This window comes from Oncorhynchus keta, chromosome 2 (assembly GCF_023373465.1).
Source record: "Oncorhynchus keta strain PuntledgeMale-10-30-2019 chromosome 2, Oket_V2, whole genome shotgun sequence".
Taxonomy (NCBI): Eukaryota; Metazoa; Chordata; class Actinopteri; order Salmoniformes; family Salmonidae; genus Oncorhynchus; species Oncorhynchus keta.
Genome location: NC_068422.1, coordinates 39,686,252 through 39,713,014, shown reverse-complemented (window position 1 = coordinate 39,713,014; position 26,763 = coordinate 39,686,252). Strand labels below are relative to the sequence as shown.

Sequence of the window (26,763 nt, the reverse complement as noted above, 5' to 3'; positions counted from 1 at the left end):
TTGCAGGCGATCTCAACGCTGTGCGTTACAGGGAAGACATACTCCTCTCTCATGTGGTACCCTTCCTGCAGGCTCATCCTGACATGACCCTCCAGCATGGCAATGCCACCAGCCATACTGTGCGTGATTTCCTGCAAGACAGGAATGTCAGTATTCTACCATGGTCAGCGAAGAGCCCGAATCTCAATGACATTGAGAAATCTTGGGACCTGTTGGATCGGAGGGTGAAGGCTAGGGCCATTCCCCCCCAGAAATGTCCGGGAACTTGCAGGTGCCTTGGTGGAAGAGTGGGGTAACATCTCACAGCAAGAACTGGCAAATCTGGTGCAGTCCATGAGGAGGAGATGCACTGCAGTACTTAATGCAGCTGGTGGCCACCCCAGATACTGACTGTTACTTTAGATTTTGACCCCCCCCCCCCTTTGTTCAGGGACACATTATTAAATTATTATGTTCGTCACATGTCTGTGGAACTTGTTCAGTTTATGTCTCAGTTGTTGCATCTTGTTATGTTCATACAAATATTTACACATGTTAAGTTTGCTGAAAATGAACTCAGTTGACAGTGAGAGGACCTTTCTTTTTTTGCTGAGTTCATGAACATTTACAACACTTTAACATTTACAACACATTAACATTTGCAATGCATTAACATTTACTACATGAACATAATTATATATTTTTTAAACCTGAGTGGCAGTACTGCATAAGTTTCACTCTTCACCTCAGATGGCACGGGTTCAGTTAAATACGCCAACAATTGGGCTTGACTGTAAAGTTGTTGGGGATAGAGCAGCTATTGTCCGGCTCTCCGGTTGGTAGCCTATTTGATTAAAACCGCATCATATTTTACACAGTTTACTCCATCAAATGTAGCTAAAACATCGCTCTTTCCTTGGCTCTAATGTCAACGTTAGTGTTGGCTCTTTGGCTGCAACAAGACGTTGCAATTCCTCTATTAAAGGCTTCATTGGCATCAGAGGTAGCCTATAGTGACCGGCTAGAACTGGAGATACTGTAATTATGAGAGTGAGCCGTGGGAAGGGGTAAAAATTGCCCTCTTTTTCTTTCGCTCCTCCCACCAGCCTCCACTGATTTTTAGTGAGCAAAACTATATTAGGCCTAGCCTATACAGTTGTGTTTTTTTTAATGAAATGCTCTACACATGAACAGGTACTGCCTGTTCCTGTGGACTGTTGATGCTGTTACATCTTGTCCTGAACCTGACTCTAGAACTTGACACCCATTCCTGACAGAATCCTACGGGAGTCCTGTTCCTGTTAACCTCTAGCTTGCGCTAACACTAGTTAGCATCTTTTTTCCCAGCTGCATGCAGAGACATAATAATGGTATCCATGAGTAAATTTGACTCTGACTAAGTAGAAAATGGGCTTAATTACCAAAATCTCACACTATCCCTTTAAGGTCTTAATGAGTCACATTCCTGCATCTACACCTCGGACCCCTGTAATAAAGAACAGGATACTGTACAAATGCTGCAAAAGTTCTGGGTGCAAATGGAGTTCACGAAACCACATACTGTATGCCTTCACAGAAAGAGGAAACACTCACCACTTTCTCCTCCTGTTGTCAGCATCCAGGTGGCATATGAGAGAGAAATCAACAGAGATGGAGGGAAATAGGGAAAGAGAGAAAAGGGGAGCTGAGGACACATCTAGGAAAATTCTAAAACCTGCTTGAGAGCACAAACTTTATGGTGACAGATGTGATTTTATGAAAATCAAAATGAGGTTATCCACAAACTTCCTTAACAGCAGCACAAGCCTGATTGATTATGAGTTGAGGTGGTGGAGGTGGGGGGGGGACTCAACAGGTAGGTAATCCCTGTTTAAAAGCCCCCCACAATTATCTCCCCTCTCTCACACACAGTGGCCTCTCCACATTGTGCTCATTAGGGCTACCTAATTAGAATGCATGATGTGTATGTGTGTGTGGTTAAATTAAATTAAATATCACACTGTGGGTGGCCGGGTGGGCTTCCTGCATGGAGCCCCCTCAACTCCACTGTGTCTCTAGCCCCGGGTCCGATCCCCGGGGGGAACACAGAGGTCCCCCACAACCCAGTCCCTGTCTGATTCCAAATTAACCTTTACCAGCCTCTACCGGGGTAACACACTGCTGCACCTCCCCTCCCCCCAACACACACACACTCTACAGCTAATCTGGCCCAGCACCTTTCCTCCACCTGAGCACAAACACTTAGACTACACATTGTCAGTGAAAGTGGAGTAAACAGGGGCATGTGTCTGTGCGTGCGTGCGTGCGTGTGTGTGTGTGGGTGTGTGTGTGTGTGTGCGCGTGTGTGTGTGTGTGTGTATACATTGCCTCACATTGTTGGAGCGCAGGGACACCCTCCCCCCACAGCGGGCACAGAACTTGATCTGGCAGTAGGAGCAGAGGTTGCCACAGCCATCAGCGAATTTGGTCTTGTGGCAGATGCCACAAGTGGGCGCGTCGTCCCGATGCTGGCCCGTGGTGGTCTGCCGACGCGTCTCCTCCCCCACCCGCCTCACCGTCTCCCTGTAGCTGGACAACTGCTGCTGGATACCTCTGAGAGAACAGGAGGGGGGGGGGGAGGTGCAAAGGTAGCCAACGTTACATATTTTAAGACCTTGCCAAAGCATTTGAAGCATTAACTTTGCCACATGAATGAATTCTCCCAGCATGAATTGTCTTCACACATCTTCACATAATCAGATGAAAACCTGATAACTTCCTTTTTGCCAAAATGTATTCAAAATAGATTCTGAGGTTTCATAATTATACGTTCGTTAATGGGACAATAAGGCAGTTTTTTTTTACATTTCCTGAAAAGTTCCCGTTTTGGAGAATCCGACAGTGACCATATGATATGATACAGTATGTACATATTGCATGGCATATAACAAAAACATTATACAGACAACAGACGTTTAAAATGTATATGAATCTGTCAGCGCACTGCACACAGAGCTCCCTGTTTGATTTCCTTCTAACATTCTGTCTGTCTCGCAACTGCACCAACCTGACACTGCTGAACCAGGCCAAAGTATGAGACAGGATTCAACACGTTATACTATAGATGCATTTATATGGTATCTTGTAAACAGCCATTGGCTATTAGGAATGCTTATAGTATGTTTAGTAATAGATATTACCACCTATGTATGTTTTATGAACACATCTGTATGTCATTTATAAATGCTGTTAATATAAGCTATTTTCAAATGCTTATAGTCAAGGTACATTTGTTGTAACGTGATAATAGGCAGTATACAGTTGTAGATACAGTACATCCATAATCAAGTATAAACATATTCAGTCAGAAACAAATACAGAGCAGATAGTAGCTTCCAAAATACTGTAACATTCAAATACTATAGGTAGAGTTAGATGTATTATCTTTACTTACAGACAGGGTGTCATTGGTGTAGCCTCCTCCCCCATAAAACCAGCCTTAAAAACTGCACTTCCCAAGAGGACAGGAGGTCACAAACAACTGACTGCATCAAACATCCAAAAGGCCTTAGGCTAAATATCCCCATTGTTCACTGTACTACTGGTGTCACAAAACAAACTGTTCCCCTGTCATACCTTCAAACACATCCTCCTCCCTGGACTATCCCACCAACAGTGACATCCCTGTATTCCTGTGTCTTATCCCTGTAAATACATACGCTTCAACACACACACTTCAACACACACTCACTCACACCGGCACTCGCACTTACACACACGCACACACAAAAATACAAAACCACTTCCCATTCCATGCCGTCTTCTTCCTCGCAGCGCCCCGGGCCTAATCTCTGGTATCTATTGGCCCTAAAGGTCAGACAGGGGTCACCTGCTGCTTCTGTCTCCTCAGGGTTCATATCCTCAGCTCCATGACTCTCACGTAATCACACGGTCACAAGCCCCGTTTCCAATGCTTAGGCCCGGTTTGAATCATTTAGAAATGTATCCTTCCTTACTCCCCTCTGAGGTAACCACCGCTTAAACGCAGTTGAATAGGTGAGAGTATGGATTCATAACATTCCTTTCACCAATCAATTACGGGAAGGAGAGGAGCGACTCAACTACTCTGGCGAACTCTCTCGCTCAGACGGGTAAACTTTAAACTTAAATCTCCATTAGATTGCGCAACACTGTTGAATGTTTTTGAGCGATAAATGAAGAACATCTTTAAGAGTGAACAGAGATGAAGAGAGAGAAATAGAGCGAGAACTATGTATTTATGAGGAGATCTGAGAGAGCGCTCATCTTTCAAGAGTCAGGAGAGACTGTCTGACAGGAGCTCATTAAGAAAAGCGAGAAAACACAGATGCATAAATGCGATACAAGGTTAAACCAAAGTGAGCCCAAGTTTTACTTCCACCAGAACAAACACACACAATTGAATGCAAAGACACACATGCTCACAACGCACACAGAGAAACACACACACACATTTTCCTTTGCGTCACACCATTCAGAACTTTCTCTCTTTTAGGAAATAAAAATAACCCCTTTGTGAAATGCAAATTAGTCCAAGTGTGTTTTTAAACAAATCGGGTCAACAATTGAATCTGGGGAGACAACATTAGCATAAAGCATTGCATATAATAATTAAGCCATGCAACACAAGAGAGCTTGCTGAGACTCTCGGACTACTGTAGCTACAACAAAGTGTACTGTACATCACTGTATGCACACCTGTAAATACACACACGTGACATGATGTGACAGACGTGAAAAGCCAGTAGTATCTCAGCCACCGAACAAGGACAAACGTCCTGCGGATACACACACATGCTGTCCCCCATTCCATCAAGCCCTGGCAGGATGGCCCTGGTCCCTATAGACAGCGCTGGTTGTAAATCCTCCAACACACACATGAAAGCATGCACATACAGTACGCACTCCCACGATGTCCCAGAGGATCAATGGGTCTGTGTGATTTGTCTCTAACATGTGGGACACACGTATGATAGAGCTGTGCAGCTCAATGACTCCTGTTAAAAACCTAGGCATTCATCAGATGCTTTTATTCAATGCAACTTTGAGTTCATATGTGACCGGTGGCCAGTAAAGTGCCTTCTATCCCACTGTATCGCAAGCCAAGTGCGTCTAGCTGGCTAATTAAGGGTGTGGTTGTGCCAGTTTATTAAAGCAGAGCGCTTCCTTCTGTCGGGAGATGATTTTATCATTTGGAAGGTAGGCATGCCTTTGGAGTATGAGAGCAGTGACAGTGACAGCCCAAATCCAGAGCGTCTTATTCTAATATTCTGAAAGTATTGTGTGTATAACAGCGCCAGTAAACGTTACACTGAGTTCCTCTCTCCTCTTCCTTGGACACGTCCAGCGGGTGAGACAGAGGGATAGAAGTGGCCACTGGTCACATATTAAATGATTTGGATAAAATAATGACTATATTATTTTTTAGTGACTATATCATTATTTATTATTATTATTTATTTATTTCATCTGTTTTGTCACCAAAGCCCCATATACTACCCACCATTGCGACCTGTACGCTCTCGTTGGCTGGCCCTCGCTTCATACTCGTCGCCAAACCCACTAGCTCAAGGTCATCTACAAGGTAAAGTCCCCCCTTATCTCAGCTCGCTGGTCACCATAGCAGCACCCACCTGTGGCACGCGCTCCAGGAGGTATATCTCTCTGGTCAACCCCAAAACCAATTCTTCCTTTGGCCGCCTCTCCTTCCAGTTCTCTGCTGCCAATGACTGGAACAAACTACAAAAATCTCTGAAACTGGAAACACTTATCTCCCTCACAAGCTTTAAGCACCAGCTGTCAGAGCAGCTCACAGATCACTGCACCTGTACATAGCCCATCTGTAATTTAGCCAAAACAACTACCTCTCCCCCTACTGTATATATTTATTTATTTATTTTGCTCCTTTGCACCCCATTATTTATATCTCTACTTTGCACATTCTTCTACTGCAAATCTACCATCCCAGTGTTTTACTTGCTATATTATATTTACTTCGCCACCATGGCCTTTTTTTGTGTTGCCTTTACCTCCCTTATCTCACCTCATTTGCTCACATCGTATACAGACTTGTTTCTACTGTATTATTGACTGCATGTTTGTTTTACTCCATGTGTAACTCTGTGTCGTTGTATGTGTAGAACTGCTTTGCTTTATCTTGGCCAGGCCGCAATTGTAAATGAGAACGTGTTCTCAACTTGCCTGGCTGATTAAATAAAGGTGAAATAAAATTAATAAATAAAATAGTGGCTAGGGAGTCGGAGCTTCATTTTGCACGCCACCGGTTACACACATGTCCAATATACACTGAATGGTCCATGACATAGACTGACCAAGTGAATCCAGGTGAAAGCTATGGGCCCTTATTGATGTAAATCCACTTCTGTCACTGTAGATGAAGGGGATGAAATAGGTTAAAGAATGATTTTTAAGCCTTGAGATAATTGAGACATGGATTGTTCATAGGGTGAATGGCCAAGACAAAATATTTAAGTGCCTTTGTACATGGTATGGTAGGTAGTACGTGCCAGGCAGACTGGTTTGAGTGTGTCAAGAACTGCAACGCTGCTGGGCTTTTCACACTCAACAATTTCCAGTGTGTATCAAGAATGGTCCACCACCCAAAGGACATCCAGTCAACTTGACACTGTGGGAAGAAATGGAATCAACATTGGCCAGCATTTGTACACTCAGTGTATGTACCCCATGCAGGAATCCGACCCACAACCCTACCAGCCCACTGATCCATGAGACTTACCGATACTCTATATCTGTACTAATAAACTCAGTCCCATGCCTCCTAATCGAGCTTCAGTGACTAAGGGTTCTGTTCCTGACTCACCCTCTCCTGTCAAATCGATATTCAAAAGGCAAGTGGGCATGAATCAAAAAACAATGAGGGAGTGTCAAATAAGAGCGAGAGAAAATCACTTCGCAGCCATTTAGAAATTAAGCTCCCTCTCTCTCTCCCTCTCCCTCTCCCTTTCTCCAAACAGGGGGAGTCATCCACCTGATTGATTTCTGTAAATTCACAATCCTATAATAGATGAGCTTGGGAAAAAAAACGATTCCTCCTTTTGCTATTTGCAAAATTGGAAAGCAGTAAAGGGTGCCAGCTTTGTGGCTGGCCCCTGTAGGTGTAGAATAAAGGACAGAGAGGAGTCTCTGTGTGTGTGTGTGTGTGTGTGTGTGTGTGTGTGTGTGTGTGTGTGTGTGTGTGTGTGTGTGTGTGTGTGTGTGTGTGTGTGTGTGTGTGTGTGTGTGTGTGTGTGTGTGCGTGCGTGCGTGTGTGCGTGCGTGCGTGCGTGCGTGCGTGCGTGCGTGTGTGTGTGTGTGCGTGTGTGTGTGTGTGTGTGCGTGTGTGTGTGTGTGTGTGTGTGCATGCGTTTAGGTGGGGTGTTAAAAATAATGACAACTGCCTTTACATTATACTGACAAAAAAAACACTTTAGTGTTTCTTATTTAGCCCATACTCAGTCACTCTCCTCTGTTCCTATGCTAGGAGGGTTGGTCTGTGCCCGCTGTGGTGAGGTGCAGTGGTCTGTGCCCTCTCTGGGTGGCACCTCACCACCATATGGCATCAACGGCATACAATATGCCACAGTCTGTCTTTCTGTCTTTCCCTCTCACTCACTCTTTCATTTTTTTTTCTCTCTGGCAGGGTCTGCACTTCCACCCTCCCTCCCTTGCTTCCGCCGGAACTGTTGCCATGCTGAGTGGCCCGCATGGTTTCACCTTCCCCCTCTCCCACCATCTATCCCTTTCCTTCAGTCTCTCACTCATCCCGCCTCAACCTCTCCCTCCTCCCTCTCTTAATTCCTCTCCTCTGGTGTGCATATTCCTCAACCATGGTTAGCTTTTTTCCCTTCCTCCATCTCGCTCTTCTCTCCCTACTCTCTCTACTCTCTATTTAGCTCAGTGGCTCTCTGACACATTTCTCTCTATGACACACATGCTCTTTCCTCTCTTCATCTCTGCCTCACTATTCCCTCAACCTATGTCTGGTTGGTCTTTTTGGTGATTATGTAGGTTCACCAACCTCAGGACACATGCACTGTATTGATTATTGGCTAAGCAACCCAAACTCTCCTTGGGTACATGGACTAACATTAATCTCCACTCTTTAGGAGCGTTCACGTGTCTTAGACTGGTCTGGAGGGCCTATCCTCATTACTGAGTGGGACTTCAAGAAGCCTACAGCTCGGAGACAATAACAATTCCCAGCAGAAAGAGAGAGAGAGAGCGATGGATGGAGAGACGAGAGAAAGAGACGAGATAGAGAGAGGGGGGGGGGGGGGTTGAGAGAGACAGAGGAAGATTTAGTCCACTTGAGAAGACACTCCACTCTGTCAATAACACACCTCATTACTTACACACTGTCACAAGCTTAAAGAGCACTAAAGTCACACACACATACACGCGAGCAGGCCCGACGCGCGCGCACACAGTAATTAGCCAGATACCTGAGGTTGTCTATTTTTACACCACATTTTAGGCTTTATAAAACTGATAAAAGACAGGCAGTGTGGAGGAGATAAAGAGGAAGAGATAGAGGAAGAGATTGAGCGATAGAAATAGAAGATGGGGAAGACAGATGGAGAGAGCACCAGAGCCAACAGCAGAGCTAAGTGGGTAGTGTGCTCCCCAGACACAACTAGGCTATTCCATGCTAACGGAAATACGCTTGGACTTTTTCACTTTAAAATGTATGCCAAACAAAACCATTGATTTCAAAGTTTAACAAACCACACAACTCTATGCACAAGGACTACTTTGAACAATTTACAAAGAACATTTGACAAAAGTACATTTACTGGAAGAACTGTGTAGATGCAAAGTTTGGTAACAGAATTACGGTAAAATCTCCCTCAGTTTTTATCACATTTTCAAAAACTCTGTTAATTAAATATCTACTTGAATTAAGATTCAAATATGTCTGCAGAAAGAATGCCGTGTCAGCTTTGACACCTTGAGTTTGAAAAAAAGACATGTTTATTTTTGAACTACAGTAGGTGAAGTGGATTTGACTGGGTAATGGAATTCCGGTAACTGAATGACATCATGGGTACCTGATCTGTACTTTACAGAAATGCACAATTAGTGATATGAATATCATTCTCTTCCTGGTGATGTTTCCTGAATAGGTACACAACGGTAGAATAATTTAACGCTCTTATTATTTGCATGTGGGTATTATTCTACACACGGGCTATGATTGTAATGAGCTAACCTTTGGTTGGTCTGGACCAGACCAAATCTGAGACAATCATAGACGACTATGTTTTGGACGAGTTTGGACATCGCGGTACAGCACAGTAGAGCAGAGTAGAGTTTAGTACAGTACAGTAAAGCACATCACAGTAGAGTTCAGTACATTATACTGTACTGTACTCTAGTGCGCTCTAATGCAGGGGTTCTCAAAGTGGGGTCCGGGTCTGTGGTACTGCAGGGGGTCCATGACCAGATCTCAAAACAAGATTTTAAAAAATTGAATTATTCAATGAATTTTAGAACAAGATTAAATTACTTTTGGCCAAGGGATCAGTGGAATAAGTTTAGAGGGTGTAACACAACACAATGTAATATTAGGAATCTACAATTGAACCCTGTGCAACATGGGCCTGGGAGGCTCACGGATAATGGTATCCACAGTACTTCACCAATTACACATATTTCAACTCAATACCCTCCCAAATAATCTCTCTTTCTCATGGTAAAATGTGTAGAATTGCAAGAAATTAGGTGCCAAGAGATGGGCCTTTAAAATGTTCCTTTGCAGGGCCCAAGACTTGGTTCGAAATCATAGTTAAACACCTTGTATGCAATTTATTTATTTTATTTATTTATTATTATTTTACCTCAATCGAGTTGTGTTCTGATTATGAGGTGGTGATGAATTTAATACCACAAAAGGGGTCTCTGGCCCCAAAAACTCCCTAGTCTTTGCCGATGACACGCATACCCATAACAAGATGCAGCCCCCACCATGCTAGAAGATATGAAGAGTGGTACTCAGTGGTGTGTTATTTTGGATTGTCCCCCAAACATAATGCTTTGTTTTCAGGACATAAAGTTAATTTATTTACCACATTTTTTGCACTTTTACTTAAGTGTCTTATTGCAAACAGGATGCATGATGTGGAATATGTGTATTCTGTAAAGGCTTTCTTCTTTTTACTCTGTCAATTAGGTTAGTATTGTGGAGTAACTACAATGTTGTTGATCCATCCTCAGTTAACTCTTATCACAGCCATTAAACTATAACTGTTTTAAAATCACCATTGGCCTCATGGTGAAAACCCTGAGCGGTTTCCTTCCTCTCCGGCAACTGAGTTAGGAAGGATGCCTGTATCTTTGTAGTGACTGGGTGTATTGATACACCATCCAAAGTGTAATTGATAACTTCACCATGCTCAAAGGGATAGTCAATGTTTGCTTTATTTAAATGTTTACCCATCTACCAATAGGCACTCTTCTTTGTGAGGCATTGCAAAACCTCCCTGATCTTTGTGGTTGAATTTGTGTTTGAAATTCACTGTTCGTCTGAGGGACTAGATAAGTGTATATGTGGAGTACAGAGATGAGGTAGTTATTCAAAAATCATGTTAAAACCTCTATTGTATTGGTGGGTCCCCCTCAGGACAGTTGAGCTAACGTAGGCTAGTGTGCAAAGTTTTAGATGATCCAGTGAACCATTGCATTTCTGTTCAAAATGTTGTATCAAGACTGCCCAAATGTGCCTAATTGGTTTATTATTAACTTTTCATGTTCAAAATTGTGCACTCTCCTCAAGCAATAGCATGGTATTCTTTCACTGCAATAGCTACTGTAAATTGGACAGTGCAGTTAGATTAACAAGAATTTAAGCTTTCTGCCAATATCAGACATGTCTATGTCCTGGGAGATTTTCTTGTTACTTACAACCTCATGCTAATCACATTAGCCTACGTTAGCTCAACTGTCCTGAGGATGGGACACCGATCCCGAAGAAGTTTTAAGACTTTTTCTGGTCGATATTGTCTAAGACCCCTCTTTTTTACACTACATTTTAGCGTCACAGATGTTCAGGATGGAAAACAGTTTAAAAATGTATATCTGCCTTCATTTAGAAAATATATAGATCATTTGACACCTAATTTAACATGCTCCTTTGAGCTTCACATGTTGTTGCTCATGGGTCCTTTCACATGGAAATGCCCAGCTTCATATGGCTTGGCAAAGTCGTACAGAGCTCTCCCTTCGGCAGGGTGGGAAGTGCACCGTCTACAATCACACATACCATCACAAACACACTTCTGTATGAAGCTCCATCTTCAATAGGGTGGGCAACGCCTACACACACACACACACATACACGTACATGCACATACACGTACACGCACACACACACACACACACACACACACGCTCACACCGAGCTGAACCACACAAGGAACAATATCCTGTAACTGCAGAGAAATACAGGACATAATTCATGCTAGGTTGTGTTGAGTTAGCTGTGTACTAACTGTGCTTCTCTTGGGTGTGTACAGTATCCATGCTTTCTCCTGTGAAGACACACAGAAGTAAGCAGTCAGGAACTCCATGCATATTCTACACATGTGATTAAAAGCAGTCTCTTGACACTGGAGCCATGGCAATGGCCCAGAAACACTGCAGTCCACTCCTGAGCTTTGGGATTGGCCGGTAGTCACTTCCTGTGCTCTGTGATTGGCTAGTATCCTCCCAGGAGTATCTCTGCTCCAAAGGATATAACAGTGAAAGAAGCTGGGCCTTATATACGGTACCAGCCAAAAGTTTGGACACACCTACTAATAAAAGGGATTGACTTTATTTGTACTATTTTCTACATTGTAGAATAATAGTGAAGACATCAAAACTATGAAATAACACACATGGAATCACGTAGTAAACAAAAAAGTGTTAAACAAATCAAAATATACTTTAGATTTTAGATTCGTCAAAGTAGCCAACCTTTGCATTGATGACAGCTTTGCACACTCTTGCTATTCTCTCAACCGGCTTCATGAGGAATGCTTTTCCAATGGTCGTGAAGGGGTTTCCACATATGCTGAGCACTTGTTGGTTACTTTTCATTCCCTCTGCAGTCCAACTTATTCCAAACCATCTCAATTGCGTTGAGGTCGGATGATTGTGGAGGCTTGGTCATCTGATGCAGATAGCCCTTACACAGCCTGGAGGTGTGTTGGGTCATTGTCCTGTCGAAAAACAAATGATAGTCCCACCAAGCGCAAACCAGATAGGATGGCATATCGCTGCAGAATGTGGTAGTGATGCTGGTCAAGTGTTCCTAGAATAAATAAAAAAATACTGACAGTGTCACTAGCAAAGCACCCCACACTATACTCCTCCATGCTTCACAGTGAGAACCACACATGCGGAGATCATCCGTTCCTCTACTCTGTGTCTCACAAAGACATGGTGGTTGTTGGAACCAAAAATGTCAAATTTGGGCTCATCAGACTAAGGACACATTTCCACTGGTCTAATCTCCACTCCTCGTGTTTCTTGGCCCAAGCAAGTCTCTTCTTATTATTGTGTCCTTTAGTAGTGGTTACTACATGATTCCATATGTGTCATTTAATAGTTTTGATTGCTTCCCTATTATTCTACAATGTAGAAAATAGTTTAAAAAATAAATAAAAAAACCTTGAATGAGTTGGTGTGTCCAAACGTTTGACTGGTACTGTATGTGCATCGTTACAGAATGTTACAAACATACATTCCTGTCATATAGAGATAAGAGTAATGTAAGCTCTATATGGTAAATATAAAGTTGCAGAAACTGTGACTTATGCTAGCTAATGTTTGACTTGAGTTTTAGGTGATGCTAATGCTAAGAGGTTATCTTTCGTAGCCTGTGTTGCTCAGTGGGCAGAAGCAGGGACGAAACCAGGGTCTGAGTTTTAGTGAAGCCCGGACGGATGGACTGCATTTCTATACAATTTCATCAGTCTAAAATACTTTTTGGAGAACAGCAATAGCAATTAAAAATTGACCCTAACCATTGTCACATTGGTTGCTGTAATTTCATTTACCTCAGTCGATCTACAAACACATAACCTACAAACACATAACCTATAAACTATACAAAGCCGCTACACATGAACTCACATTAACTTAGTACAGCGATTCAAAATTATCATTTCATACGTACAGAGGAATCTTTTATCAGAAAAGTATATTATTACCAAAAAGTAAACCAATTATTTTGCTTTACAGAAGAAAAAAAATAGTAGCAATTTTAAAGCTAATTTTCTGCAATTTGACACATTGTGCTGACATATGCCATGTTAATATGATATACAGTGCCAAGCAAAAGTATTCATCCCCCTTGGCGTTTTTCATATTTTGTTGCATTACAACCTGTAATTTAACGGACATACACAAAATAGTCCAAATTGGTGAAGTGAAATGAAAAAATGACTTGTTTCAATAAATAAAATAAAAATGTAAAACAGAGAAGTGGTGCCTGCATATGTATTCACCCCCTTTACTATGAAGCCCCTAAATAAGATCTGGTGCAACCAATTACCTTCAGAAGTCACATAATTAGTTAAATAATGCCCAAATGTGTGCAATCTAAGTGTCACATGATCTGTCACATGATCTAAGTATATGTACACCTGTTCTGAAAGGCCCCAGAGTCTGCAACCCCACCAAGCAAGCGGCACCATGAAGACCAAGGAGCTCTCCAAACAGGTCAGCGAAAAAGTTGTGGAGAAGTACAGATCCGGGTTGGATTATAAAAAAATATCAGAAACTTTGAACATCCCTCGAGCACCATTAAATACATTATTAAATAAATGGAAAGGATATGGCACCACAACAAGCCTGCCAAGAGAGGACCGCCCACCAAAACCCACAGACCAGGCAGGGAGGGCTTTAATCAGAGAGGCAACAAAGAGACCAAAGATAACCCTGAAGGAGTTGCAAAGCTCCACAGTGGAGATTGAAGTATCTGTCCATATGACCACTTTAAGCCGTACACTCCACAGAGCTGGGCTTTACGGAAGAGTGGCCAGAAAAAAAGCCATTGCTTAAAGAAAACAATAAGCAAACAAGTTTGGTGTTCACCAAAAGGCAGGTGGGAGACTCCTCAAACATAATGGAACGAAGGTACTCTGGTCAGATGAGACTAAAATGTAGCTTTTTGGCCATCAAGGAAAACGCTATGTCTGGCGCAAACTCAACACCTTTCATCACCCCGAGAATACCATCCGTACAGTGAAGCATGGTGGTGGCAGCATCATGCTGTGGGGATGTTTTTCATTGGCAGGGACTGGGAAACTGGTCAGATTTGAAGGAATGATGGATGGCGCTAAATACAGGGAAATTCTTGAGGGAAACATTTCAGTCTTCCAGAGATTTGAGACTGGGATGGAGGTTCACCTGACAGCACGACAATGAACCTAAGCATACTGCTAAAGCAACACTTGAGTGCTTTAAGGGGGATCATTTAAATGTCTTAGAATGGCCTAGTCAAAGCCCAGACCTCAATCCAGAGATTGCTGTACACCAGCGGAACTCACCCAACTTGAAGGAGCTGGAGCAGTTTTGCCTTGAAGAATGAATAAAAATCACAGTGGCTACATGTGCCAGGCTTATAGAGACATGCCCCAAGAGACTTGCAGCTGTAATTGACTTTTGGGGGTGAATAGTTACCGTATGTACACTCAAGTTCTGTTTTTTAGTCTTATTTCTTGTTTGTTTCACCCCCCAAAACATATTTTGCTTCTTCAAAGTGGTAGGCATGTTGTGTAAATCAAATGACACAAACCCCATAAAATCCATTTTAATTCCAGGTTGTAAGGCAACAAAATAGGAAAAATGCCAAGGGGGTTCACTTTCACAAGCAACTGTATGAGTGAGAATGAAAAAAAAATGAAAGGAGGCTTCCTGGAGGTCAGGGTCCCAGGACATGTGCCCTGCGTGCCGGGGCGGTAATTCAGCCATGATTACTACAAGTTAAGATAGCTGGCTAGACTAACTAGACTAATTTACCAATTCAAAAAGTTTTAACTGACATGTCAGTGAGTGAAATATAACAAGAGGAAAAAAGCTGATGCATGACTAAGTGTCAAAATTGCACATTGTGTATTCTACTATTCATACTCTCAACAGTAAGTTGAGACCCGACAGAGTTCCTAAATTATTATGTGTTTTTTCACATTCTCAATAAATACATGGCTGTTGAGGGCTCTACTTTAAGGTACGGAGAGTTATGAAAGCTTTTCTCTCTATTTGTTTATCTTTCCCTCTATCAACAGGAATAGTAGGTCTTCCATTCATGCATTCTGAATTCGCTTCACTTGCCCTTTACAAAGATCTGCTTTACATTTCTTGAGCTCCCCAAATTCATATGACAGATCAACATCTGTGCTCATCTAGGATCATATATAGAAGAACAGATAGTGCATGTACAAAACAGCCTGCATGTCAAGTGATACCAAATTCCTTATAGTTCACTGCTTTTCATCAAAGTAAAGTGCTTATCATTATCTGTATCCCGTGCTGACATTCCGTATGTGTCAGAATACTGACTGCGATTCGTGGTATAATGTCACAATGGGCCACATTCCCGGGATTCCTCTGGGAAGCAGATGTGATTTACCTCTTCATCCCACCGCTCTCTGATTCAACCTCTCACACACGCATGCATTATTGCACAAAACACACAAGTGAACGCAAAAAAACACTCATATGGACAACCACACACACACACACACACACACACACACTGTAAATGTGCACGACTGTGCAGACATAATTACTTACAGTGTGTACACACATAACATGTGTTCAATGTGCTACAGAGACAATCTCTATTACAGACATAAGTGTAAAGTGGTGTCCACACCTCCCACCACCTAAAACACCGAAACATACTGACAAACACTTACCCATTCTCAACTGCATCCTCAAACTTGCCTCAGTCAAAGGGAACTTAGATGCTGGACGTATAGTTGGCATACCGGTACTTCGATATGACATACTTATCACTCTGGATGGATACTGGCTGTTTTTCTCATCAGAGCCAGAGTGATAGGAAGTTGCTGGGCTCAGATTACCCAACCGCAAATTCTAACTTTCTAACCTCTAGGAGGATACATAATATCTGACCCTGGACCAGCTGTTAGGGGCATCAGGCTTAACCACTTATCCACAGCACAAACCCATGTCAAAGACTAAAGGATGGCTCAATAGTACTTAAGAGTTAATTGACAAGTGATGTCCATCTTCTCACTGAGTTGTGGAATGTTGTCCATTAGCTTGGGGAGCTAACACAAATCTTCAGGTCTAAGGGAAGGTTACGCATTACGCGCGCACCAGACCACATCCGTTACACTTCACCCCCCTTCGACCACAATGTGCTCAGAGACCCATCCCGGGTTTAGGAAGCAATGTGACCGACTGGGTTCAAACCCAGGCTTTCTGACCACCCCAAGGCTGTGTTACAGTAACCAGCTGACCATTAAAAAGAAATAGTAAGCAAAATATGGTTGTATAGTGGTTTTTACCTGACATCATTTTGCTGAGGAGGCTTCTTTTGGCCTACCAGGTTCACAGTTCTTGCTTGGATGGGCTTCTCTTCCCTGGAACACACAAAAGGGACAATGTGATTGGAATGTTGTCAGAAAATGTTGTCAAATGTTATACATCGGTGTGGTTTGAGGGTTCCTTAGAAGGTGTATGCATGACTCTCTATTTAGACATTGGTCGGATTCCTCTGCTCAGACGTTGCTGACACCTGCTAGATCTTATAATGCCTGAATAGGTATTTTACATATCAGCTAACCACATAATTTGTTATGGCAATCTGGTGCCCAAATGCACAATCGATGATATGGAACCTAACCATTGGTTGATTCATGCAACATCTGAGCACGGGAACGCGATTAAACATTGGATGGGTGAAATTACCACATTCACAGTGTCATCACTAGTTACCACAGCCACAAGGTGATAAACCCCACCTATTTGTACAATTTATCTTATTAGGATGTGCTTTCAAACTTAACCCTAACCTTAACCATACTGCTAACCTTATGCATAAGCCTAACCTTAAATTAAGACCAAAAAGCACATTTTTGTTTTCATGAACTGATATGATATAGCCCATTTTTACTTTGTGACTGTGCTATCTAGTGAAACCCTTTTCATAGCCATAAATCAAATCCACTACTTCCTGTTCTCCATCAACAATTAACCAACACCTGACCAATCAGAATAGAGAAAATAAGTTGCTACGTAGAACATCAATTAAAATAACAAAGAACACTGATTCATGATATTTTAGAACTACACAACAATGACTTAAAAAATAATATTTCTGATAAAATAATTATACACTGGAATGTTTTCACTTTTACCTCAAAATATCTACTGTTTTCTTTTTTCCCCTCAGTAATCTGACACATCAATGGGCTGGTCCTCTGGTTATCTTGATCACAGATAAAACCGTTTGAGAACCCCACAATATGGAGGTGTTCTGTCTAAAACTGAAAGGGGTAACAGATCTGTTAACACTCTGTTTGAGCTGTCATTAGATGGGTGTTGTGAAAAAAAATTGGGTTCGATTGCAAATGTGTCTGACTGTCCAGTATTTCAGCTGTTCAAACCGCCATTCTTCAATTACACCGATTGGGTGAAAAAGTTGCTGTATAAGCAAAACCTAATTATTAGGAAACAGTACCAGAGGAGCACACTGCAATCTTACAACCATCAGATACGTTTGTTCTGACTGTGACCTATGCATGAAAATATCTGCACATACAGTATACACACAACCACACATATGCAAGGGCAGATAGTATGAATACAAATGCAGTGTGTAAATATTGATATGGCAGATTGGATTAAATCCCAGTGTGTGTGTGTGTGTGTGTGTGTGTGTGTGTGTGTGTGTGTGTGTGTGTGTGTGTGTGTGTGTGTGTGTGTGTGTGTGTGTGTGTGTGTGTGTGTGTGATCAGTACCAGTTTGGACACACCTACCCATTCAAGGGTTTTCCTCTATTTTAACTATTTTCTACATTGCAGAATAATAGTGAAGACATCAAAACTATGAAATAACACATATAGAATCATGTAGTAATCAAAAAAGTGTTTTAAACTAATCAAAATGTATTTTATATTTGAGATTCGTCAAAGGAGCCACCCTTTGCCTTGATGAAAGCTTTGCACATGCTTGGCATTCTCTCAACCAGCTTCATTAGGTAGTCTGGAGTGCATTTTCATTAACAGGTTTGCCTTGTTAAAAGTTCATTTGTGAAATGTCTTTCCTTCTTAATGCGTTTGAGCCAATCAGTTGTGTTGTGACAAGGTAGGGGGGTATACAGAAGATAGGCCTATTTGGTAAAAGACCAAGTCCATATTATGGCATGAACAGCTCAAACAAGTAAAGAGAAATGACAGTCCATCACTACTTGAAGACATGAAGGTAAGTCGATACTGAACATTTAAAAACCATCAAGCACTATGATGAAACTGGCTCTCATGGGGACCACCACAGGAAAGAAAGACCCAGAGTTACCTCTGCTGCATAGGATAAGTTCATTAGAGTTAACTGCACCTCAGATTGCAGCCAAAAAAAATGCTTCACAGAGTTCAAGTAACTGACTCATCTCAACATCAACTGTTCAGAGGAGAATGCATGAATCAGGCCTTTGTGTTGGAATTGCTGGAAAGAAATCACTACTAAAGGACACAAAATAAGAATAGACTTGCTTGGGCAAAGAAACACGAGGAGTGGATATTAGACTAGTGGAATTCTGTCCTTTGGTCTGATGAGTCTAAATGTAAGATTTTTGCTTCTAACGCAGAGCAGGTGAACTCTGCATGTGTGGTTCCCACCGTGAAGCATGGAGGAGGAGGTGTGATGGTGTGGGGTGCTTTGCTGGTGACACTGTCAGTGATTTATTTAGAATTCAAGATATACTTAACCAGCAAGACTACCACAGCATTCTGTAGCGATACGCCATCCCATCTGGTTTGCGCTTAGTGGGACTATCATTTGTTTTCAATAGGACAATGACCCAAATCGCACCTCTAGGCTGTATAAGGGCTATCTGACTAAGGAGAGTGATGGATTGCTGTATCAGATGACCCGACCTCCACAATCACCCGACCTCAACCCAATTGAGATGTTTGGGATGAGTTGGACCACAGAGTGAAGGACTAACAGCCAACAAGTGCTCAACATATGTGGGAACTCCTTCAAGACTGTTCCAGCTGAAACTGATTGCCAAGAGTGTGCAAAGCTGTCATCACGGCAAAGGGTGGTACTTTGAAGAATCTCAAATGTAAAATATATTTTGATTTGTTTAACACTTTTTTTGGTTACTACATGATTCCATTTGTGTTATTTCATCGTTTTGATGTCTTCACTATTAATCCACTACTAATCAAGAAAAACCCTTGAATGAGTAGGTTTGTCCAAACTTTTGACTGGAACTGTATAGAATGCGCAGATTAGATTACATCAATTCAGCCCGCGTCTGCTGTAATCTGATGTTGTGATTAGAGTGAATGATGCTATCAGATATAGGTGATTTCTGTGAGTGGAAGACTTAAAAGGCTATTTTCCTCTCTAGAGTAAGGGCACACATGCTACTGTAGCAATTAAGATCACGCAGCAAACCACATGAGCATGCGAAGCATGCATGCGCACACACACACACAAATGCTATAGTGTTATAGGGCCAATGCATAGCCTAAAATGAAAATGATGCATGATCACTTGTGCATTGGACACTTCCTTCTTTAGATGCAATAAATCAATCTGCAGTTTCAGTACAGGACCATCACTCTGCACAAGGAGCCTAAAATAGAACACAGACGTGAATAGCAGAGGAGTTCTCATAGGAGCCCGGTTATTCGTTCTCTATAAGACTATGCGATAGCAGTGACTTGTCTAACGTCATATCACCTCGCTGCAGTTTGACAGTCAATCTGTGGAGTAATATGCTACTCAGATAAGGTTACGTCTAAGTCACGACGACAAACCTTCGATGTTTTGTCGTGACAAATACAATAGACGTGCTCCTTCCACACCGACGCAAGGTCTGTGTGTGAAAATACTAAAATAGCACAGGCTGACTGTGCTGATTTTCGACCATCATCAACTATAATCAAACAGCACATAGGGCATGGACTAGGCTACATGCATTTACGATAGCCTGTCTGTAGAGATGGGCTGTTGCAGCCTGATGCGAGAGTGCTGGCGCTGGCCTACATCGCTGTTATACTCAACCCACCGCATCGCCAAAGCAGCGACCTAACATGCAAACAGCTGTTGAGATACGGGACGGAAACACTCCGCTAGAGCAGATATGCACTGATTTTACAAGCAGACATTAAGAGAATCTCGGTCGAATCACGTTGTGCAATCGCAGCCTGAAGTTAGCCTGTAGCCTGCGGACGCAGTGCTCGAGATACTGGGCTACAGGCTATATATAACCTATATAGCCAGCAATTTGTTCGGATATGACAGAACACATGATTGTATTGCCGGGAAATGGGTGAGGTTGAGAAGAAACTAGTTAGGGCATCAGAAGACACTGGAGTGTGACGCTGCTGCGTGTCTCAGGGACGACACACCCCTCTCTCCCCGTTCTCTTTCTCTCCCTCCCTCTCTCACCCTGTTCGTCTCTTACACCTGTGACAGCGCTGACCCAACACACATGCTTACTCAGAAACCTCTTCCTCCCTCTCTCTTTCACACACGCACACACACAGCGTGTTAGGGCATCTTAACTGTGTAGACTAAATTATAGGCTCTAGATGGATGAGAGTGAGGGCGAAAATAGGCTACACTATATTTGCCGAGAGGAGCTGGGGCTATACATGCTGATACACACACACACACACACACACACACACACACACACACACACACACACACACACACACACACACACACACACACACACACACACACACACACACACACACACACACACACACACACACACACACACACACACACACACACACACACACACACACACACGTCAATAGCATTTTCGGTTAAGGTTCGGAAGGCAGATATTTGTATAGGTTTGGTATCTATTGGTAGCCTAGCGGCCGATGAGCAGCAGTATGAGCACCATCTCTGCACTACATCTCCCCAACATCTCCAGAGCAGAAATAGCCCCAATGTCTCTCTTACTTTAACATGGCCTCTTCCTTCTCCTCCTCCTCCTTCTGTCGAGCTAACACGGCCATGATTATCTTCCTCTCTTCCTCAGTCAGATGGCTAAGGTCCGGCTCAGGCATGGACACCGGCGCAACGGGTGGGCGCGGGCCGCCCCGAGGGCCCACCGAGGCGGACATCTTCTCCCCCCTTCCTCGGCGGCTCGGATTACGGACAGAAATCCCGCTGGCGGAGCCCACGTATCACGACATGGCCCACGGACGAAGCAACGGCTTGGGCAAGTGATGCAAGGCTCTCATGGTGGCGGGCACCCACGGCTGTAGTGCTTCTTCGGTTCCTAGTCGCCTTTCCTCTGCCTCTCTCTCGCTCTTTTCTCTTCTCCCCCCCACCCCCCTCCCTCCCGCCTCTCCCCTCCACTTCCAGTTACCGGGAACCCATCTCTGGTGGAGAATGATACTCGGTCACCTGGGAAGGCTTAGCTTTCTTCACAGCGGAGAGATGTTACTCTGCCGCTGCCCAGGTTGATCCGCTGACTGGGTGCCTTGTTTTCTAACGCAGCCGCGCTCTGCTGCTGATGCTGCCCCTGTCAGGGAGATGTAGAACAGTCAATGGGACCGCAGCCCCTGAAACGAGCACACCTTCTCACGCCGGGAGCGCGCATTGTCATTTGAGAATGGGGGTTCACCGTACAAGGCGCTTGCACAATTTTCTCTCTCACTTCACCAATCGGAGTGTGCTAGTGACGCGCTTCCCATCCTCCCTTCCTCGTGTGCGTGTGTGTCAGTAGTGTTGTTGTATCTTGTTAGGGCCCCAGTTCAAAATACTCGCAACACAAATTGCATTGGTTGCCTACCCTACACTAAAAATTTGTATGAGCCCATTTCAGGACCATGGACAGGGCAGTGGGCGGCCGGCGGCGAGACTCAAAACGAGATAACCAAAAGATGCCCCGTTTTTTTCATAAAACATGATTCCCTCTATCGTAATGAGAATTTGATTTGTATTTTAGTTTACAAATTAACTTAGCCTACATATCATACTATTGCATATTATTGTCAGTGAATTGCGCCCAACAAGAGTCGTAGCCTAACTGTTGGCTGCCTGTTTGAGATACTCACATCAGAACTCTTTCACTTTCAGTTTAGCTCGACGCTGATGTTTCATAGTTAGGCTACATACAGTATTACTAGTGCTACAGTTTTGTGGAATTACTTTTGTGCCTTTAATATCAAGAAACCTGTTTGAATTCGAGAATAACATTATTATTATTGCAAACAAAGATAATAATGATATTGCAAGCAGCAAAACAATAACCCAAAAGTGACAACAAAATAAATCATATTGCATGGAATTCATTTTGAATGGCAAGTGCAAATTAATGTTAAATCAATGCAATTTACAGATGGGCTATGTACAGGTGCAGTGATCTGTGAGTTGCTCTGACAGCTGGTGCTTAAAGTTAGTGAGGTAGATATGAGTCGCCAGCTTCAGTGATTTTTGCAATTCATTCCAGTCATTGGCATCAGAGAACTGGAAGGAAAGGCGGCCAAAAGAGGAATTGGCTTTGGGGATGACCAGTGAAATATACCTGCTGGAGCGCGTGCTACGGGTGGGTGATGCTATGGTGACCAGCGAGCTGAGATAAGACGGGGCTTTACCTAGCAAAGACTTATAGATAACCTGGAGCCAGTGGGTTTGGCGATGAATATGAAGCGAGGGCTAAAGCGAGGGCCAGCCAATGAGAGCATACAGGTTGCAGTGGTGGGTAATATATGGGGCTTTGGTGACCAAACGGATGGCACTGTGATAGACTGCATCCAATTTGCTGAGTAGAGTGTTGGAGGCTTTTTTGGAAATTACATCGTCAAAGTCAAGGATCGGCAGGACAGTCAGTTTTATGAGGGTATGTTTTGCAGCATGAGTGAAGGATGCTTTGTTGTGAAATAGGAAGCCGATTCTAGATTTAATTTTAGATTGGAGATGCTTAATGTGAGTCTGGAAGGAGAGTTTACAGTTTAACCAGACACCTAGGTATTTGTAGTTGTCCACATATTCTAAGTCAGAACCGTCCAGAGTAGTGATACTAGACGGGCGGGCAAGTGCGGGCAGCGATCGGTTGAAGAGCAGGCATTTAGTTTAACTTGCAGTTGGAGGCCACGGAAGGAGAGTTGTATGGCATTGAAGCTCATCTGGAGGTTAGTTAACACAGTGTCCAAAGAACGGCCAGAAGTTTACAGAATTGCATCATGTGTTGGCATATTTTAGCTGTCACAGAATTATGCCATGGCTTGATGTTTTAATTCGGCCATGTGGGCCATATCTTAACTGTCGATCAAACTCTGCAAAAGTTTAAACTAAAACGGAAGTTTGGGCATCCCTACCGAATGGTTACGGTTAGGGTTAAACTTAAATGTAGACATTAATTCCGAATTCTTAAGGTTAGGGTTAAGGTTTAGGAAAAGCTACAAAATTATAATAATGAGTGTCTAGCACTGAGTTGAACATGTGAACTTTAGAGACGGCCTTAAATGGTGTAGTTTTTCCACATTTCGCTAGGTCCAAATGTAATCTGGTACATGCAGAATCGCCACCTCCTGGCGTATTACATTGTGCTGACGTTGCCAACAGAGGCCGTTTGGAACTCGGTAGTGAGTGTCGCAACCGAGGACAGATGATTTGTATCGTCGAACAATGCTTCCGAGTTCCAGGCACTCTCAGCCGCCACGGTGTGAAAATCCATTGCGTAGTCTGCCACACTATGGGAGTCTTGGCGTAGCTGGAGCAGCTTACGAACGGCCTCTATCCCGGACAATGGTTAATCAAACACCTTCCATACTTCTGCCACAAATTCCTCTAGAATGAGGCAGATGGTGGACTGTTGCTCCCACACCACCCGATCCCAGGCGAATGCCCTCCCGGACATCAGAATTATGATGTACGCTGTCCCCGAGCGGTCCGAGGGGAACGAAGAAGGCTGCAACTCAAAAATGAGGGAGAACTGGGAGAGAAAAGCCTGGTTCTGGATTCTCCAGCGTAGCGCTCCAGAGGAGGTAAGCGGGGTTCTCGGGACACTGGGGTAGGCTGGGAGATTATTTGTGTGACCCACTGCCCAGTGGGGAATCCGCGGAATTGCTCCAGCAAAGAGTCAAATGCCTGGTCATGGCGTTTTGTCAGGGTATGGAGTCCCTCCATAAGACATTGCAGTAACTCCTCGTGTCATCCAATGGTGGCTCCTCGCAGGGAGTCAATAATCCAGATCAGATTCCAAAAGGTACAGAACGGGAGGCAGTCTGAGGGTCAGGGCAGGCAGAGGTCAATAATCCAGATCAGATTCCAAAAGGTACAGAACGGCAAGCAGTCTCAGGGTCAGGGCAGGCAGAGGTCAATAATCCAGTGTGGTGGGGCAAGGTCCAGGACAGCAGGCAGGCTCAGGGTCAGGGCAGGCAGAATGTTCAAAACTGTGAAAACTAGAAAACAGGAACTATATAAATGATAGGCGCAAGGTGAAAAACACTGATAGGCTTGACGAACAAAACAGACAAACAGAGAACACAGATATAAAAACACAGGGGATAATGAGGGGAGATGGGAGACACCTGGTGGGGGGAGGAGACAAGCACAAAGACAGGTGAAACTTATCAGGGTGTGACAGTCCCACTAAGCGTAAACCAGATGGGATGGTATATTGTGCATTATGCTGTGGTAGCCATGCTGGTTAAGTCGGCCTTGAATTCTCAATAAATCACTGACAGTTTCACCAGCAAAGCACCCCCACACCATCAGACCTTCTCAACCATGCTTCACGATGGGAACCATACATGCAGAGACCATCCGTACTATGCGTCTCACGAAGACACGTTTGGAACCAAAAGTCTCAAATTTGGACTCATTAGACCAAAGGACAGATTTCCACAAGTCTAATGTTCATTCCCCGAGTGTTTCTTGGCCCAAGAAAGTCTCTTCTTATTATTGGTGTCCTTTAAAAGTGGTTTCTTTGCAACAATACAACCATGAATGCCTGATTCACAAAGTATCCTCTGAACAGTTGATGTTGAGATGTGTCTGGCATTTATTTGGGCTGCAATCTGAGCTGCAGTTAACTTTAATGAACTTATCCTCTGCAGCATAGGTAACTGTGGGTCTTCCTTACTTGTGGCGGTCCTCATGAGAGCCAGTTTCATCATAGCGCTTGATGGTTTTTGCTACTGCACTTGAATAAACTTTCACAGTTCTGGAAATGTTCTGGATTGATTGACCTTCATGTCTTAAAGTAGTGATGGACTGTCATTTCTCTTTGCATATTTGTTAAGTGTTCAAAATATTTATTACGATATTAGCAATTTATTCCTCAGCATTTGATATATTATTGGCATTTTATTACATTATCAGTTGCTTCAAGGTGTCTGTAATAGAATGCACATGGCAAAAACAAATATAGACATTAAGGGCTCTGAATACTTTCCGAAAGCACTATAGTTGTGCTGGCCATTGTTTTAAAATCTGCTAGCTCGGATATAAATAATTATGAACTGTTACTCCAAAACGGTTTGACCATTAGAGACACATCATCTACGTCGCCCTCTAAACCCTGTCTACACGGAATGAATGTGCCAAAACTTAAAAAGGCACCAAATTTGGAAACTATAGAAATCCATTTATTAACTTTTTCCCCATTTGTTACGTTACAGCCTTATTCTAAAATATATATATATTTATTCCCTCATCAATCTACAGACAATATCCCGTAATGACAAAGCAAAAATAGGCTTTTAGAAATATTTGCAATTTAAAAAAAATAAATAAATAAACCGAAATATCACAGTTACATAAGTATTCAGACCCTTTACTCAGTACTTTGTTGAAGCTCCTTTGGCACCTTTGGCAGCCTCGAGTCTTCTTGGGTAGGACACTACAAGCTTGGCACACCTTATTTGGGGAGTTTCTCCCATTGTTATCTGCAGATACTCTCAAGCTCTGTCAGGTTGGATGGGGTGCGTCACTCCACTGCTATTTTCAGGTCTCTCCAGAGATGTTAGATCGGGTTCAAGTCCGGGCTCTGGCAGGGCCACTCAAGGACGTTCAAAGACTTGTCCCGAAGCCACTCCTGCATTGCCTTGGCTGTGTGATTAGGGTAGTTGCCCTGTTGGAAGGTGAACCTTCACCCAAGTCTGAGGTCCCTGCCGCTGAAAAACATGTCCACAGCATGATGCTGCCACCACCATGCTTTACTGTAGAGATGGTGGCAGGATTTAATCCAGACCTGACGATTGGATTTCAAGCCAAGAAATCAATCTTGGTTTCATCAGACCAGAGAATCTTGTTTCTCATAGTCTGAGAGTCCTTTAGGTGCCTTTTGGCTAACTCCAAGTGTCATGTCATGTGTATTTATACTGAAGAGTGGCAGCTGAGATGAGATGGTTGTCCTTCTGGAAGGTTCTTCCATCTCCACAGAGAAACTCTGGAGCTCTGTCAGAGTGACCTTCGGGTTCTTGGTCAACTCCCTGACTAAGGCCCTTCTCCCCCTACTGCTCAGTTTGGCAGGGCGGCCAGCTCTAGGAAGAGTCTTGGTGGTTCCAACCTTCTTCAATTTAA

At 43.3% G+C, this 26,763-nt stretch overlaps 1 protein-coding gene across 1 annotated transcript; it reads right to left on the bottom strand.

The window, feature by feature from the left end:
• Positions 1 to 1,000: 1,000 nt before the first annotated feature.
• Positions 1,001 to 21,539, bottom strand: LOC127909364 (regulating synaptic membrane exocytosis protein 1-like). Its single transcript, XM_052470327.1, has 4 exons — positions 21,187 to 21,539; positions 16,539 to 16,613; positions 2,352 to 2,571; positions 1,001 to 1,015 (listed from the first exon to the last, which is right to left on the bottom strand). Exons 1-4 carry the CDS (start codon positions 21,348 to 21,350, stop codon positions 1,001 to 1,003), a joined length of 474 nt encoding a protein of 157 aa, XP_052326287.1. The 5' UTR covers positions 21,351 to 21,539.
• Positions 21,540 to 26,763: the final 5,224 nt, after the last annotated feature.

What these genes read in the sequence shown, in the direction of transcription:
- LOC127909364 (XM_052470327.1), bottom strand. Translation starts at nt 21,350, where the DNA reads ATGTCCGCCTCGGTGGGCCCTCGGGGCGGCCCGCGCCCACCCGTTGCG. An exon ending in AAGGAAGAGGCCATGTTAAA is followed by an intron (nt 16,614 to 21,186) that starts GTAAGAGAGACA and finishes TGTGTGTTCCAG; the next exon opens with GGAAGAGAAGCCCATCCAAG. An exon ending in CCTCAGCAAAATGATGTCAG is followed by an intron (nt 2,572 to 16,538) that starts GTAAAAACCACT and finishes CTGTTCTCTCAG; the next exon opens with AGGTATCCAGCAGCAGTTGT.